Below are 18,827 nucleotides of genomic sequence, written 5' to 3'. Positions count from 1 at the left end.
TACTTTACAGCAACAATAGACCGCGAAGAGGGGGGGGATAAGGATGAACACCATTAATTAGACAAAATTTTTAACAATAACACTATATATTAATATTCACTTTAAATTTTAGAAAAAGTTAAATAATGGCAGAAGGCCGATAGACAAGATTTATATTTTATTTATTCAATTATACTTTAATAATAATGTGATCGATTCTGAAGGAAACGACTCCTAATTAATTTATTGAGACTCACCGTCCATTTAACGACGACGCCTCGTCTCATTTTTATAATTTTAAATTTTTATTATTTTGTACGAAATAGAATAGAACACAACTTGACTCTACGAACACCAGGATGAGAATGAGAGTAAAATGGCTGACGAGGCAAACTCGAAAGCATCAATAAACAGCGGCCTCTCTTCTCGGTGTCACTGAGATCAATTAATATTCAGTAATATAATGCACGCGACCGATAATCGATAGGCAGTCGTCGGTAACGCAGATCCCTGCACTATCCGATTTTAAATTGATTGATGCGGGAAGTCCATTGGAAATTGACTGCCAATAATCGTTTGACAGATCGTCAACAAAACAGTAGTTTCGTCTTCCTGATGTTCTTGAACATTTGGGACTCTCAACCAAATATATATACACCAAGAAGCTCTTCCCTTGATGTCTTATAATTTCAATGATAGATAGTGATGTCCTTAACGTCTTTGTGACCCGGAGAGAATCCTCACTGCCTCGCGAGAGTTTTCATAACAGAATGAAAGGACAAATCAGAATCAAATTTATTTATTACAAGTCGACTTTAAATCTGACGACTTTGGCAAGTTGGTTTGTCAATACGTGAATTTATTATTTAAACAAAATGAAGTTTATTTAAAGAAATGGTAATTTCTTAGTGCAAAATACATAGGTTAACAAATACTCGTAAATATGCCGATTACTTTAAAGATGGTAGCTTCCTTTGATAGAATCTTACAGAAATGCGCGACTTCCTTTTCTCATTTTCATTTTATTTATCAGAAAGATTATTTATATTTTCAAGTTGAAATTTTTAAAACTTTAAAAAATATTTTACATTTACTTTTTCTGGGGTGGGAGAAAATTTTTACAAACATGTAAAGGCACAAAACAAACACAAAAATTTAATTTTTGTTTGTTTTTTTGTTTATTTGTTGAGAAAAAATTAAAATTAGGGTTTTGTTTCATTTTGACGTTTAGTGAATTTAAAAAAAAATTTATCTCCCAAATAACAAGTTTAGATTAATTTCTATTTATAAAATTAAAGTGTGTAACGAGTTTTATTTTAGTTTAAAAAAAAAATTTTTCCTCAAAGTCTAAAATTTTCGAAAAAAATTGATCGCGTTACCATTTGCCCAAAAGAAAAGAATCGATTGGATCTTTTCTATCATTCGCGGAATTTGCCACCTTTCATTTTAAAATACCTTATATACGGCGACTTACCTTTCTGTCACCGCTTGTTGGATTTCAGTTTGTAGATAAAGAATTTTGAATGGTAATACGAAGCTTTAAAATAAGATTGCCAACTTTCAAGAAATACATGTTATACAAACTTTAATATATATATATATATATATTGTATAGGCGATTCCACGTAAGATGTAAAATTTGAAATTGAACATTTGAAATTCGGATAAATTTTTTTTAGTTCTTTGCAGAAAAAAAGGCATTTTTTAATTTTTTTAAAAGTGTCCAAATTTTTGAGTTATGAATATTTTAAATCTGAATTTTTCGAGGTAGAACTAATTTCAATCACATCTAATTCTTAAAGTATTTTTAGAAATTATTGACCAGAGAAAAAAGTCTCAGTTTTTCATATCGACTTTCGAAATGTGTTAACGAAAAAAAAATATTTTAATTTTTATATAAAAAATAACAATTTTTTATAAAATTAATTTTTTTTAACTTTGGACATGATTTTTTTTTCAGCAAAGAACGAAAAAAATACATTTAACCGAATTTAAAATGTCATAGGTAAATTTCACATGGAATCACCCATATATATTACACGAGAAACATGATTGTTATACCCATTCTGAGTTAAAATTTTCCTACATTATCAGTTTTCTTTTTAACTTTCCATCATTTGGGAAATATAAGCAGTATAAGACTTTGTAAAATGCCAATATATGACTCGCGGGAAAAAATAATAGAATATACCTACGTCAGGAATATGTGTCAGTGGATATAAGGAGAATGAACATATCATACGATACCGATTATATGGATATCCGATATGCGTCATGTTTGGAAATGAAATTCTGTCAGTAAAAAAGCTCTATGACTGATTTTAGATTATGGGATAAATAGCGTTGTCAGTAGCAACTGGCCTATTCTCAAGGGAAAATAGAAATAATCTATCGAAAAAATTGATAAAAACAAAATAACGTCTAATCATCAACGTAGGGGTGGATTTTTGTAGAATTAATTTCTGTGAAGTTTTCGTTTAAAATAAATATTGAATACAAAAGAATTATATATAGAAGGAGAAAGTAGGAGAAAAGAAAAATAATTTTATAGAAAAAAGTGAAAATTAATTTCTTTCTTTTTTTTGCTTCCTCGTGGAGGAAGCTATGTAGTCCTTTCGTTTATAAACTTTTTAAAAATGGTGAAAACAAATTTTCCTCTATATAGAAACATGTTATATGAGATCCTGATCAATTGTCCGGATGTATGTATGTGTGTGTGTATGTGTGTGTGTGTGTGTGTATGTGTGTGTGGATCATTTTTGTGAACACGATATCTTTAACAGGTTTTAATGGATTTGGATAAAATTTGGTAGGCTTATTTAACTCATTAATCTCTCAAAAATGACGAGAGGATTTTTAAAAATACCCAAAAAAAAAAATTTAATCGTCTTTTTTCCAAAAATTTTTTTTTAATTGAAAAAATTTTTAAATCGAAAAATTTAAGGTAATATATAATATAATCGTCTTCTTTATGTCAAGATGAATCGATTGATATATATAAAGTATAGATTTGATTGAAATTTAAAGAATTAAAGAAAGTTAAAAAATCAAAAATTCTCATTTTAGCTAAAAAATGATGTGTTTATTTAAATTCATGTTTATATATGAAATAATTTTATTCCCTGTATTGAAACGAATTGGTTGGTATATATAAAGTATAGATTTGATTTAAAATTTGAGAATTAATAAAAATTGAAAAATCGAAAATTCATATTTTAGCTAAAAAATTTTGTGTTTTTTTTAAATTCAAGTTGATGAATAAAATAATTGTATTCCTTGCATTAAAACGAATCGATTCGTATATATAAAGTTTATGTTACACTCAAAATTAATTAAAATTTTCTTTATTTTTCAAAAAATTTAATTAATTTAAAACATTTTTAATTCGAAAGTTTTTAAATCAATCAATTGAATTGGACCAATTCATTGCTTCCTTCACGAGGAAGCGAATTTTTTGCTTCACATAATGAGGAAGCATAATGTTTATGAAATAAACATAAAGGACCCCCTTCTTGTTTAATTAGGTATACATATATTTAAATAAATAAATTTTTTTATTTAATTTTTATTTGTTTATCATACTTTCTAAATTTGAATTCGAATTCGTAAACTAATTTAAATTAGTTAGAATTTCTACTAATTTTTTCACTCAAACTTTATTAGAAAAAATATTACTAAATCAAATAGTAATAGTTTAGAAAAAATTAGTGAAAATTTCTACTAATTTAGTCAGACCGGATTGTTTAAATTTTTGTACAATTTTAAAATTAGTAGTACTCAGAATTAGTAGTACTTTCTGATCAAAAAGAACGCTATTTATTTCTTGTAGTATGCAGAGTCAGTAGTAAAAGTAAGTTTTAGTCAGACTTTTCTCTCTCGAATTTTTTTAAATTTCACAAGTCTACAGGTTTTTTTTTTTGAGATACCAGAGTGGTTTCCAATGTATTTTTGTGTCCTGTACACGATCTCGGGTTCCAAAATTGCGTATTAAATCAGAATTTTGAGTAAAGTGGAGGTAAAGTCTCCAAAAACTGTGTTTTTGTGAGGGTTTTCAGAGAGACTTTTATATAGGCTTAATTTAAGCTTAAATCGTACACTTCAAGACACATATGCGTAAGATAAAAAAAATTTGAAATATTGAAAAAATTGGTGCAAGACTCCCAAAAAATTTATTGAGGTCATTACCGCAATTTTTTTTCAAATTTTTAAACTTTTTTTTATCTTGCGTATATGAGTCTCAAAGTGTATAATTATAAAGTTTATTATAAGTAGTAGCAATAAATTTTAATCAGACAAAATGATTTGAATTTTGTGTAAAAAATCATAACTAATTAAAAAAAAAACACAGCTCCTTCTGCTTGATGGCAACGTAATACTTAAACAGTACCTTTCCAGTTTAAAAACACTTAGTAGCAATCTGTGTTTAAAAATTTAGTGACCTACTCGAGAGTTGGTTTCCTCAAGCAAGAGTGGATTTTGCTCTATACATATAAATTCGTGAGGAAAGTGTACTTTGCTTTTAAGTAAATCAGAGACTGTGTCTCTTGAAAGAATTTACAGACGTAAAAATGTTTAGTTGTCACGCAAGATGAAATTTATTTTAACTTCCTGATGATCTACAGTAACGAACCATCACTACTTTCTATTCTGTCAACGTTTTCATCCGACTGGAAAAAAAAAAATATATATATATGTATAGCGCCACAGACATTTACGAAAGAAGCTAAACTAAAGTAAAACAAGAAGCCGGAAAGAAAATCTGAAGACGCGCGTCTGTCTTGAAATAAGAATGAGAGTTTCATTTTGAAAGAAGTGGACCACTTTTTCAAATAGAAAAAGAAACATTCCAAGTAAAGAAGTTCATGTACTGAAAAGTCAGTTATATGCCGCCCATACTGATAAAGAAAATAAGAGAAAAAAATATATATAAAAGGAATTTTATAATCATTTTTTCTCCAACTTCAAATATTTAATGTATCAATATCAATTTAAAAAAAACTATATATGTTGAAAAAGAATTGAATTAAATTGACAAGAGTACAAATATTAAAAATGGAAATAATGGAAATAGTAATAATAAAAATTAGAAGTAATGCTAAAAGTAGAAATAATGAAAATAGAAGTGAATAAAAGAAAGTAATAAAATTTTTTAAAAAAAACTTATCATTATAAAAGCAATAGAAATGAAAAAAATGAAATGACTAAAAAGGGTAAATATTAAAAGAGAAACTAAAATTTGTTGAGGAATTATTGTTGAAAAATGGGTTTCTCTGCTCACGAAAGGTACAATTTTTTTTCTTTTTTTTTAAGTCTTTGTCATTTTTCATCTCCAATTTTGTACATCAGTTTTCTTTGTGTTCACATATATAAGCTATATAGGAAAATATTACGATTGGAAATTGAGTATTGCACAAGCGACGGTTTAGATTACCCACTCAAGTATTGCCAAGAGAAATCGTCGATAGAATCCGTCACATATGTCAATACCTACAAATACCATCAAAACGACATATTTCCTCACAGTCACGAATTCTAACATGACAGGAGAAATCGTTTCAATTTCAATTTTTAAAATTTTTTCATATATGGGACCCCGAAGATTAATCAGTGCTTCTTCGTACATTTATAAAAAAAAAAAAAAAAAAAAAAAAAAAAAAAAAAAAAAATGACTGATGCTTTGACCTAATTGGCAATTAAAATCTTCAAAGGAATAAGAAACAGCGAAAAATTAACGACAGGGGTGTTTAATTCATAGGGAAAAAGGAAAAGCTCACTAATTTTATTACCTTTTGTCCCATTTCATGCAGATAAATGAAAAAAAAAGTCAAATTTCAAATCGGTAACTAACTGGAAAAAGCAATGTATTGTTGTGGGAATACGAATTTTCAAAAAAGATTCATCAAGAGATAGGAAAAATTATATAATTATTGTTAATTATATACGTACAAGTAAAAGTTTAAGAATTTCATATAATTTTTATTTAAAAAAAAAACCTAAATGATGATTTATTTAAGAGATAATCTTAAAGAAAACCATTAAATTAAAAGGAAGTTAAATTTATTCTCGGAATTATTCGTGATTATATAAAGAAATGATGTTATTTAAATTTGTTTTGTCTAGAAGCGTGAATTGTTATATGTGCAAATACATAAAATATGTAATGATTGCAAATGCCTTTCAGATGAAGTCTCTCTAAAAATAATCTTCATCCGCTCTCAATTTATCATGTTCCAACATTTATAATTTTATTAAGATTTTTAAAATATACAAGGTAAAAAAATGTTTCTCCCCAATGCATTTAAAATTGATTATGTATACATTAAAATAACTTAAAAAAGAAGAATGTTTTATTTATTTATAATTAAAATTACTTTTTTTTAACAAGAGGAAATTAAATATTATACAATATGAAGAAGATTAAATACAAAATAAAAATCTTTATGAAATTAAAGTATAAAAGAGGATTTAAATTTTTTTTTTGAGAATATTAACATTTCACTCAACATCGTGCCGCTTAACTAAATTTGAAATTCATTTAAATGAAACAAAATGTCTTGTTTCTGATAATATACCTTTTCAAACGATTTATAGCAGGAAAATACTTATTATGGTGATTATATTTATGATTATAACATATACTATTACAATATATATGACAAAAGTAATGCCGATATGTTTTATTGTCTATTTGTATTTATTATTATTTTAATTATCTAGTTTTCGATGAATAACTATTATTATATTATATTGTATTATATTGTATTAATATTGATAATTATTGGATATAAATTATTTTTGACTGTTAAGTTGTCTATGGCAATTGTTTATTTACAATAATAAGTAATTTACAATTAATAATTATTAATTGTACATAATTCACAAATATAATATAATTAGCTATACCAAAATGTTTCATACTTTTGTCCATAGGTGTTTTTGAACTAATAAATTTACTATAATCGTTTTGTCAAATAATACAGAATAATGACATGCAATTTTTGATAATACATTTGGCATATTAATTTATGAATAATTCGACGACATATTAATTATATGTAGCAACGTATCATTATCGCTTTTAGTGTAATGGCTATAATTACTAAAAACATATTATTATTATTATTATTTTAAATCAATAACAATTGATATTTTTCTTTTCAGTTAATGTAGCTCACTAATTAATTAGTTATATTCTTTTATCTATTATAATTAATTATTCAACTTGAAATGAAATATCATGAAATAATTAATTATTAGACTAATCAAATTTTGTAATTAATTCAATTTATTATTTTCAATAAATCGCTAAAATAATTTTTTTTTTCATTTTATATTTCAAGATTTCTTTTCAAATCTCGAGTAATTTAATGAGTTCAATTTGTAAGTGACAATATCCGTTCTATATTTGCTCAAAGAAAAAGTTAAAAACTTAAATGTAAGTATAATTTATCTCCATTTTCCTGAAAAATGTTGCCTCCAATCGAGAAGTTTAGACGAAAAAAAAAATTGAATTAATAAAAAGAAATAAATAGAGAAAAATAAAAACATAGCAGGAAAAAATAAAAATAAAGACACCGCTCAGAGGCGGGTTTTTATAATAATTCATAACGTTCTTGTTTTTTTTTTTAATAATAAGATGGATTGGAAAATTTAAATAAATCTGTTAATTCGTTTATTGAGTTATATACATAGAACAAAGAACTTTTTTCTTGTTATAAATTTTGTAAAAAACTAGTAGCTAGAGTATCAACATTTTCTTGTCCCAGGTGTATATTTCTATATAGGTTTAGAGAAGAAGTAATATTAAACGCAAATATTATTTTTGCTTATTAGTCAAGTTCTATCCTGTAGAGTTTCTTTTTAAAAAAAGGTATATAATGTTAATTAAAAAAACAAAAATATCAGTAAGCATCAAAAAAATTTTCTGATATTGAAAATTTGATAATATTTTTTAAAAAACTATAGATGCTGCAAAAATTTTTTTTGAGAAATTTATTTTAATATTTTTTAGAATATTTTTGTAGAATTTTTATTAAACATTTATTCAAACATCTTAATATAATAATACCTACGATAAATATTCCAATATATATATACAAAAAATTCCTCAATAATATTTTTACAGTATTCTAAAATATATTATCCTTACACTATTTCGCAGAAGTATTTCTACAATATTATTTTAATTATTATTTTGATGCGCTGAACATTAATCAATTGAAAATGTCGAATGCAATATGGAGGACAATTTTTAAAAAAATATTGCATCCGCAATTTAAAATTTTTTAAATCTGACGTCGGATTCGTGATCAGCGACCCCAAAAACCCCTAGATACTGATTTGCATGAATATATATAATTAAAAAAAAAAATTATCTGACATATTGCATCAGCCATTTTGAATTTTGAAAATCTGAGATCAGATTCATAATTAGCGACCCCAAAAATCCCTAAAACCCAAGCCCACAAGAATTTTGAGTTACTTAGTTTGATTATATAAAAACACTAGCGCCACCTATGCACAGACGTGGCAAAGCTTCTCGTAGTGCCATTTCATTTTTCGAGGATTAAAAGTAACGTCTGCTGTGACGTCGGTGCATTTGTAGGAACAAAAAAAGTTTTGTGAGCGATGTGATTAAACATAAAAAATGAATAAAGAAAACAAGAAATCGGCAAGGTAAGTTTATTGCATGTATTGCGGGGTTCATGATTGAAGAAAATATGAAGTGAAAAATCGAATCGCGAAACATTTCTGGTTATGGTTGGCACAATTCGAAAATGGTACTTCTACTTAGGGTTGGACAGTTTATACACTCAGGGTTGGACACCTCGTTAATATTATGAATTTTACACAATTTATAAATAAATATACAAATAAACATTGATTCACACACACACAGCACATATTCTGCCAAAGATATTAGAAAAATAGTAATAAAATTAAAAATGAACTTAAAAATCGTTTACAGTAGGGGAATAGTGTCAGGGTTGGACACAGTTTTGGTTTTTTGTTTATAAATATTTTGTTTAGATAAATTCAGTCAATTGTGGTATATGGGTGGAAAGATCTACAAAAGAGGAACACTTTTGCTGTGGACCGTAAATTGATTGGTCCAAAATTAAAAAAGTTATAAACATTTTAAAAAAAAATCTAGTCAGGGTTGGACTTTTCAGTCAGGGTTGGACACTTTTTGAAAATCGAAACGCATTATTGGTAAAAACGTAAAATAACATTTGTAATGTTTTTTATTCTTATTTTTTCATGTTTATCTTTACTTATTGTTTACAAATTGTAAAGCTTCATGGGTTTAAAAAAGGAATGAACTCAAATTATAAAAAATAACGCTTTATTGTTCCAAATAACTCAATGAAATGATGAACAAAATTTATACAATTTAAGTATTATTTTTCTAATATCTTTGGCACAATTTTGCACTGAAATATCAATAAAATAAAATTTATTTATAAATTGTGTCAAATTCATAATTAATATGGGTGTCCAACCCTAACTGTATAAAGTGTCCAACCCTAACTAGAAGCATCATTTTCGAATTGTGCTAACCATAACTAGACATGTGTCGCGATTCGATTTTTCACTTTTTTTCTTCTTAAATTATGTACCCCACAATACATTCAATAAGCTTATCTTGCCGAATTCTTGCTTTTTTTACACATTTTTTAGGATTATTCACAAGTCAAACAAAACTTTTTTTGTCTCTTCGATTGCACCGAAGTCACAAGAGACGCTACTTTTGATTCTCCAAAAATGTAATGCCACAAAAAGTTAGGTTATACTACTAGAAGATTCGTCACGTACGCACACAGGTGGCGCTAGTGTTCTTATTTAAAAAAAGCCAAGTGTCCAACCCTGACAAGTGTCCAACCCTGACACTATTCCCCTAACGTTATAAATAATATTAATTGTCAACTGTCAATAATAATAATGTAAAAATGAAAAAATTAACATAAAAACGTTTTCAGTAATGTTATAAATGTTATTTTATTTTTTTAACCATAATTTGCTTCGATTTTCACAAAGTGTCCAACCCTGACTAGATATTTCTTTTTTTTAAATGATCAGAACTTTTTTAATTTTAGACCAATCAATTTACGATCTTCAACAAAAGTGTTCCTATTTTGTACATCTTTCTAACAATATAACTCAATTGACTAAATTTATTTTTTTTTAAAATAATTATAAACAAAGTCCAAAACGGTGTCCAACCCTGAGTATATTCCCCTAAATAATTTTTCGTCTTAAAATATAATTTTGTTTTCTTAATTATTGATCATAAACGTTGTGAAATTTGGACAATAATAGTTTTTACAATATTTTGTTTGTTAAATAAAAACAGAAACAAATATTCTTACCTTGCATTTGGGATATTCCTCCTCAGGATTGGGCCTCTTCCAACCCAAAAGTGGTGGAATGCATATTAATGCCGACAACAACCAAACGAGGGCAATCATAAGTGCAGCTCTAAATGGAGTTCTTTTCTTGAGATATTCAATTGCCTGTGTGATGCTCCAAAACCTGTCTAAACTTATTAGACACAAGTTCATAATACTCGCGGTACAAAGTAAAACATCCATTGCCGAATAAATGTCACACCACCAATATCCAAATATCCAATAACCCATAATTTCATTAGCAAGCGAAAATGGCATTATAATGAGACCAAGAAAAAAATCAGCCACCGCAAGACTAGCTATAAACCAATTTTGAATGTTTTTCAATGCCTTCTCAGTGGCTATTGCAATGATAACAAGCATATTACCAACAACAATGACAATCATCAAAAATGTTACGACAATTGCTGCGAACACTATTGTTGGCAAACTATAACCAGATGGATACATACTAAGAACAAAGTATGTTTTATTTTCAAGACTTTTATTAAAAGAATAAAGTGTATCGTTAAATAATGATGATGAATTGTAAGCTAAATCAAAATCCTGTAATGGATCATCAAAACCAAAAAGAAGAAGATTGTCCTCAATTTCGGTAGTCATGTTGCTTTCGATGTCCGTATTATCGTAATCAACAACACTTTTTTCCGTGTCACTATTAATAATTGTCCTCTCGTTGTCACTATTATTCGTTTCAGCACAACCACTTTCACAATCACAAGACAATTTTTTCGTATCTTTTATAACGGTAATATTCGCCACGTTATCTTCTTCTTCACCACCACCACTGTCAGTAACAATTTCTTGTGGATTTTGGTGACCAGCTATTGTCGATGATTGCTGGTCACCGTTTGTTATAATTCCAATTACAGAACTTGATGATGATGATGATGGTGATGTTAATTTCACTGACAATGTTGAAGAAGAAGATAATGATGATGATGATGATGATGATGACGAGCCACCAGTAACGAGAGCAACATTCCACGTGTTCATGTTACCCTCCTCGATGTTGCTCGCCGATTTTAGACTACCTATGCTCATAATGCTGCCAAGGTTCGGCATCACTTGCACTTGCTGCGAACCCAGCTGTTGCAGGTGGTGCTATCTCGCTGGATCCAAAAAACAACAGGAACGTATCCTGGGTGTTATTTCCAGGACAAGGAGCAGCAACAGCAGCAACAGTAAATTGGTAAAGTCCTCGCATCTCGAAGCCAGGGACGACATTCCTCCCTTCTTCAGGATCGTTGCATTATCTTGAGCATAATCCACAAGAAAAAAAAAACAAATCTCTCAATTATTTTTCACCACCGAAAAAAAATATTACTCCTTCCTCTTGTCAATCAATTCTCACTAATTTCAAACTCAAAATAAAAATTCCGTTTTTTAAATCAGATTTCCCTTTTTGAAAATTGAGGAAAATATTCCTTTTTTCTAAATGAGATTTTTAATTGAAAGGAGATTTTTTTTTTTTTTTTCTAAAAAAGAGATAGCGTTTCTTTCATAAGGGGAACGATGGTATCTAACAAGTTATTAACCTCTCTCTCTCTCTCTTTCTCTCTCTGGAAACTTGTTCCGAAAGAATCGTTTTCCTGGCGGATTAAGTTTCTCGATCCTAATTAACCCGTTTAAAATGGGAATTGTCCTTTTTTTGAATTCTCCTACGTTCTTGTGCCTTAGGGCTACTAATCTCTTCTATGTAATAAGCTATTGATAACCTGCCTTAGTTGAACCTTAATCGTTTAGAATCTGTTTTTTTTTCTCTTGTCCTATTATGAATCTATTGTCTTGTTGATAAACTGTTGATAATCAACTTGACTTTAGCGGAAGATATTTGGATCAGTTGTGAATTTTCTTTTTTTTTTTTTGTTCAGGTCAAGGGACACAATTCTTTTAAAAGGACAACGTGAGTGAAAAATTGGTCCCTCTTTCTTTTCTTTTTTTTTATTAATCTTAAACTAGTTTTCTTATTTAATTTTTTTTTCCTATTATTATTCTTTTTCTTTTATTATTATTCTTTTTTTGACCATTAAACACTTGTTTGATGATTATAGGAAGATTAATGCGAATACAAGATTTCCCAGCGGAATATACATATAATATATTTATTTTTTTTTTCTTCTGTTTGCACACGTATTTCAATCTTATTATATGCTTCTCAGATTTCCGTCTTCAATTTCGCTTCCTTTCCACTCTCTTCGTCGCGCTACGTTTCTCAATCAAGTTTCGCGCTAATGATGCCCGCGGGCTAATTAATTATCGCACCGAGGCTAAAAGGCTAAGCTTTGGATACCCGTACTGCTCCGACCTGCTCCTCTGAATTGTACGAGAAAAATTTTTATAAAAGAATCATTAATTCTTTGAAACGCGAAATTTTTTTCTACAATCTATTACTCGTTGAGAAAGAAAAACACGTTCAGTATATATATATATATATATGATTCGATATAGGCAAAATATGTCTTCTTGATTAGAATAGATTATTACATTTTTTTTCCTTTTTTCTTACAAGTTGCTTTTTTACAATTTATATTTTTATCTTAATGATAATTTATACAAGTGTATATAATTATTTTGTATACAATGAAAGAGAGAAAGAGGATTTTTTTGGGGGAAAATTGGAGAGAGAAAGAGATATATATATATATATATATATATATATATATAATATTGTAAAATGACGCTTGTTTTCGTTCGTTATCCAGTTAATCGAATTATACAAATCGTGGATAATCCTCTTATGTGTGCTCCTATTTACATGTGTTCTCAATTGAAGGGGAAGTCTTTCTTCGATCACGTGCAAATTGTTGAATTTCCAAATTTTTTTTCGTATTTATTTTATTTTAATTTTCATTTAATTAAAATGCAATTTAAATTACACTTTTTTTAAACAATTCAAATTCTGAATTTTGAATCGTTATTATTAATTTTATTTTATCAATTTTAATTTTTAAGTCATTTGTCTTTAAATCCAGTCTTATACTTGAAAAACAAGTGGGGAATATTTTTAAATATGACAATAAATTCCGAATGAAATTCCTTTAAGCAAACAATCGACGTTAAAAAGATGAATTAAACACTCTCACTTCGAATAACAAACTCTTGGGAAAGTTTCTAATTTTCAAGGACGTTCTACTTCTTCTTTTTTTTTTTTATACTAAAGCAATTAAGAATACAAAAATCTTTTTTCAAATTTTTGTTGACAATTTATTAAATTTTTTTTTTTTTTTTTTTTTTTTTGAATTTATTTTTCTTCTCTTTGTCCGTAAAAATTTTTTTTCAATTTTTTGACGGCGCTTGCCACTGGACTATGTCGTTGAGGATATGCAGGACAAGCAATCTTCTCGCTTGGTGTTCTTGATGGTTCCACTGAGTTTCCTCAACATTTTGCACCACACTTCTCACTATTCTTTATTCGGTCTCACGTTAACGCTGTTATTTTTATAACCCCGAGCGAGGTCAAAAAATTCACCGCAATGAGTTTCACTATACTATTATTTTCATCACCAAAATAAGCAATGAAAAAAAAGAGTGTGCACTTCGAGAAAATTGACAAAAATTGAATTTTTTGTTTCTTCTTTTGAGAAATGTTTTTTTTTTTCTTTTTTTTTTATTGTTTTGAGAAAAAAAATTATTTTTTTTTTCTTTGAAAAAAGTTTCCTTGATCGACACACGAAGAAAGTTCTCTCAGCACGACGAATGTGTGTAGGAAAATTGCGTGTACGGTTGCACACGATATATATGTGCGAAGAGAAGGGCACTGGCTTGAGTACCCAGCCGGGACACGTACCGTAGGATCACGACCCGTTAACCCGAGTAAATCCGAGCGCGCATGACGGTGACTTTGTCGACTTTTGTAAAGCGGCACACAACTGATGACTGACTGACTCTGGAAAAAGGGGAAAATGATTCAGATATTTGGAAGATATGATTTGTAACAATTTATCATATAATTGACAAAAAGAAAATTTTCTAAAAAAAAGTCAAAGCTATAAACAAAAATATTTTTTGTATATATATATATATATATATATATATATATATATATATATATATATATACACGAATAGGAAGGAAAATTGAGAGACAGAAGGAATTGAATTTTCATTCCGTGCACACGTGGTTTCGAATCGAAGAAACCTATCAAGCATTTGCTGAGGCAGTCAACACATTCTTACCCCGTGTACTTTCTCAACAACTTTTCCAAAGATCAGACAAAAATTGCACAAAAAGTTAAATTAATTTTTCCAACTTGAAAATTCAAAAATAAACAACTTTTATATTTTTAAAAAAGTTTTGATCTCATACGTAAAGAAAAAAATAATTAAATTTTTAAAAAAAATTTTAAAACTATCTACAGATAGTAAAATAAATGTATTATTATATGAATAGCTAATTTTTAGTTATTTAACTAAAAATAATAATTATTAGTAACTTATAATTAAATGTCACAGCAAATATTTTAGATGTGAAAACTAATTATTAATTGTATCAACTAACAATAATTGCTTTTTATACAATAAAAATTGGATTTTGCTAAAGTAGCCAAACTTTTTTTTGTCCGTATAAAAATGTGTGAATTTTAATAAATATTGCAATTGAATGTCAGTTGTAAATAGATTAAAATAAATTATCATTACAAAATACAAAAGCCATTGTAAATCATAGACAAAATGTTCACTTCAGAATCATACGAATTTGTCCCAAATACTATGAACAATAATTATGAAAATAATAATAATAATGAGAGGAATGTTAATAATAATTCCAACAATAATAATACAATAATAATAATAATGAGAATAATAACAATTACTGTGAATAATGAAACGAAGCAGTAAAATAGAAAATAATGAATTAAAACTGAAGTTCAAAAAGACAAAAAATGTGAAAGATAAAAAATTTGAAAAATAGATCTGTAAAATAATTAAAAATAGACAAAGAAAAAAGAAATTTTCTAAGTAGATGTATTATAAAAATTTATTGACAAGGAAAAATTGATGAAAAATTCTCTTGAGAGGATAAATGCGTATGCAAAAAGTGTAGGGGGGTATAAAAAAAAAAAAAATTTTTTTTGCCAGTACCAAAAATGTAGTCAAAAGTTGTTCGTACTTGTGCGAAGAGATTTTTTTATTTATTTTTTTTTCACGCGTGATTAGAATTCCCTTGCTCTCTCTATTGGTTTTCGCGAAGGGATTGTGTGACTCGTAATATTTACTAGGATAGAGAGAGAGACACGCAGAGAGAGAGCTGACTAGCCCATTGGAGAGGCTGTCTGCTCCACGACGAGTCCTACGATCAACTGTATGGTAAAGCTTGAGGCGCTTTTCGTTGGTGTCGGGATAAACGATGGGCGCAGGCGTCACACGCAAAGAGGGGGGGGGGGGTTTCTGACTGTATCACCACACACACGATCTACGTTGTTGGCAGTCAACTTTGGTCCATCGACCAATCAGAGGTTTCTTTTCTTTTTTTTGCTTTCATATCAGAAAAAACAAAAATCTCATTATAATGCTAATTTTCATATTCAATGTGTCATATATATGACTTGAGGTAAGCTATATGATACTTTGAATAATAATGAAGATGCTGTCGTTTTAAGAAAAGAATCAATAGAATTTTCTTTTTTCTTTCTGATAATTTTTCTTTGAGCACACATGTCTCTCTCTCTCTCTCTTGGACATGTGAAATTTGTGGTTGTTGTGTATGAATGAGAATCATGTAGAAGCGGCTGTTGCCATTCTCATCTTGAAATATGCACACTACATTTGCTCACTATTCTGTCCATGATTAATTACAAGCCCTTGGTACAAGGTGATCGCACGAGTTATCGTCTTGTTTTATATATATATGTATACTCGTTTTGCATCATTGAAGACACACTCTGGTTTCAACAAGGTAAAATGAAAGGTCTCTTAAAATGACATTGTTGTAAACTTTTGGTGTATTAAATTTTATAGAAACTCTCTAAATTTAAATTAATGAGAATTCGTTCACTATAATTTAAATACACTGGAGCTTCATTTATTTGAAGTTTTACTTATTTAAAGTCGCATTTATTTTAGCAGTTTACAGTCTCACTTAATTTTAGTTAGGATTGGCGAATAACCTCACTTATCGTGATCTAACTTTCCCATTGGTTTGAACCAGGCCAATCAAATGTTCTCGTTAATAAACTGTACTGTTAAAATAAGTTCAACTTTTTGCATCAAATTGATTCGTCCTTCACAAAAAATTATAAAATATTAAAATAAGCTGCAACGCTTATTATTTTAATCCAATTTTGCTTATTTTAATACCAAAATGGATTAAAATAAGCAAAATTGGATTAAAATAATAAGCGTTGCAGCTTATTTTAATGCCTTTTAATTTTCTGTGTTGTTAAAATAAGTGAAGCTCCAGTGTAAGTTCCGCCATTTTGGATTTTCAAAAATTGACATCGAATTCGTAATTAGCAACCCCGAAAACCCCCGAGTAACGAGTTTTAACCCCTTCACTGTTATTGACCTCTATAGAGGCATAAAAATATCGTGCCACCAGTGTGTGTATGACCGCTATAGTAGCATCTAGAAAAAAATAAGTAGACACAATACGATAAACTTGTCAGTGGGTATTCTTAGGTATGGTAACATCAAGTTTTTTTTTTTTAATTTTTTTTACCACATACGGGGCACGGAAGCTTTATTTCTGCTACACAGCGAAGGGGTTAAGAAAGTTTATTTAGTTTTTTTGATTTTATTCATTTATGACTTTTTTTCGCTTTTAACACTCTTTTTTAAACTTAAAACTTAATTATTAAAAAATCTGTCCATTTTTTTGAATTTTGCCATATATATTTTTTTTGTCCAGGAGGTCAAAAACTACAAAATTACAAAGTTGCAAGAAATTTTACCGGACACCAAATTCATATATATATATATATATATATATATATATATATGGTGCGGGGTTCTTTCTACAAATTTTTAGATATTTTTCACTAAAACTTTAGTAAAACAAATATTACTCAATCTTATAGTTAAATTTTACTAAAAAATTAGTGAAAATTTTAACTAATTTAAATTAGTTTTTGTTTTTGAATTAGTTAAATTTTACTAATTCAAAAACAAAAAGTGAGTCACTAATTCAAAATTAGTTAAAATTTTTACTAATTCAGATTTAGAGAGTATAAAAAAAAGATGAAAAAGAAAAATAAATAAAATATCTTTTCTTTACTGACCTATTTTATAAAACAAAAATCAATTACTAACCCGACGAAAACAAATATATGGAAAAATTTCGTGAATTCATGAAAATCCATGTTTAGATTTTTATAATGTTAATATTTAGTGGTTAAAGTAAGTTTTAGTTATCCAAGAAAGTTTATATTTCTTTTAATTTAAAGATGATTAATAACCGTAAGTTCTAATTAGAGGGAAGAATTTCACTTTATGTTATTACAATGTCAGTAGTGAAAACAGATTCTAGTCAGACATCAATATTTGAAGTCTGTAATGTATTGTAGCAGTAGTAAGAGTCAGTTATTTGTCAGACAGAAGTATTGAAATTCTAGTAATTTTAGTATATAAGTAGTAAAAGTACATTTTAGTCAGACATACATGTTTAAATATAGGTAGACGTTTCAATTTTTTTTCAATTTTAAATCAGTATAGTAACAATTAGTTTTATTGAGCAATTAATCAAAGTAAAAGTACTTTCTTTTAAAATTAAAAAAGTACCAATTTTACGAATTGGAGAATAGTATAGCTAAAATTTGTACTGACATGAGTACAATTTTCGTTAGAATAATGCCACTCTTGACAAATTGCAGTGGAGAACAATTTTTCTAAATTTCACTGCGCAAGGGTTCCCTTTTTTTCTCTTCAGTTGATGTCAAGAAGAAAACAATTTTCGTGAAATTGAACGCAAAGAACACCATTGTCAAGAGAGTTTTGCTTCTGAATATAATGATAAATAATGGTGCAATCATATATCCGTAGACATTTCGAAAGGCACATTAAAGAGAAGAAAAGATAAGAGAAATATTCGTTTCACGAATAATGTGTTAATGTGATTAATCCATTTTGTCTATTTTTAGGCATCTTTCGTTTTCCAAGTCTTTAATTTAGTTGGGATTCAGCACCCTAGTACATTTCGAAATCGTTTCATTCCCTGGCACCTTTGGTTCAATCCATTATACCATTTAACTTTCTTTCCTTCCTTCTTTCTTTCTTTCTTTCTTTCTTTTCCTTCCCCCAATTCATCAAACCAAATGACTCATATATAGATAGAATAAAAAACTGACATTTCTTCTTAATCGTTGTGAAAAAAAGTGTTTCAAATTTCAATTAAGTTAACACTTTAAAAAAGATTGAACAAAAAATTAAATATTAATTTTTTTCTAAATTTGGAAATTAAAAAAAAATTTTTTATTTAATTTTTCATTACACATTATTTTCT

The 18,827-nt window shown here is 27.9% G+C and overlaps 3 protein-coding genes across 6 annotated transcripts in view; 1 reads left to right on the top strand and 2 right to left on the bottom strand.

The window, feature by feature from the left end:
* Positions 1-15,678, bottom strand: part of LOC127286995 (alpha-2B adrenergic receptor) — a 234,854-nt gene extending 219,176 nt beyond the window's left edge. The window contains exons 1-2 of one of the 2 annotated variants that reach the window (XM_051313670.1): positions 15,473-15,678; positions 10,350-14,277 (exon numbers count right to left, since the gene is read on the bottom strand). In XM_051313670.1, coding sequence (XP_051169627.1) covers positions 10,350-11,453 — 1,104 coding nt within the window. In that variant the 5' untranslated portion in view covers positions 11,454-14,277; positions 15,473-15,678. The remainder of the gene's footprint in view (positions 1-10,349; positions 14,278-15,472) is intronic. The other variant, XM_051313671.1, reaches the window with a different exon arrangement.
* The window catches only part of LOC127287005 (ras-related protein Rab-24-like), a 590,458-nt gene that overhangs the window by 341,026 nt on the left and 230,605 nt on the right, over positions 1-18,827 (bottom strand). The gene's annotated exons all lie outside the window — the stretch shown is intronic.
* LOC127286996 (sodium-coupled monocarboxylate transporter 2) overlaps positions 1-18,827 on the top strand; it is a 415,172-nt gene that overhangs the window by 243,812 nt on the left and 152,533 nt on the right. The window lies entirely within an intron of this gene.

This window comes from Leptopilina boulardi, unplaced genomic scaffold (assembly GCF_019393585.1).
Source record: "Leptopilina boulardi isolate dan_hultmark-lab unplaced genomic scaffold, ZJU_Lbou_2.1 LbouV2_367, whole genome shotgun sequence".
NCBI lineage: Eukaryota > Metazoa > Arthropoda > Insecta > Hymenoptera > Figitidae > Leptopilina > Leptopilina boulardi.
The sequence above is the reverse complement of the archived record's forward strand: the minus strand, read 5'-3'. Positions and strand labels throughout refer to the sequence as shown.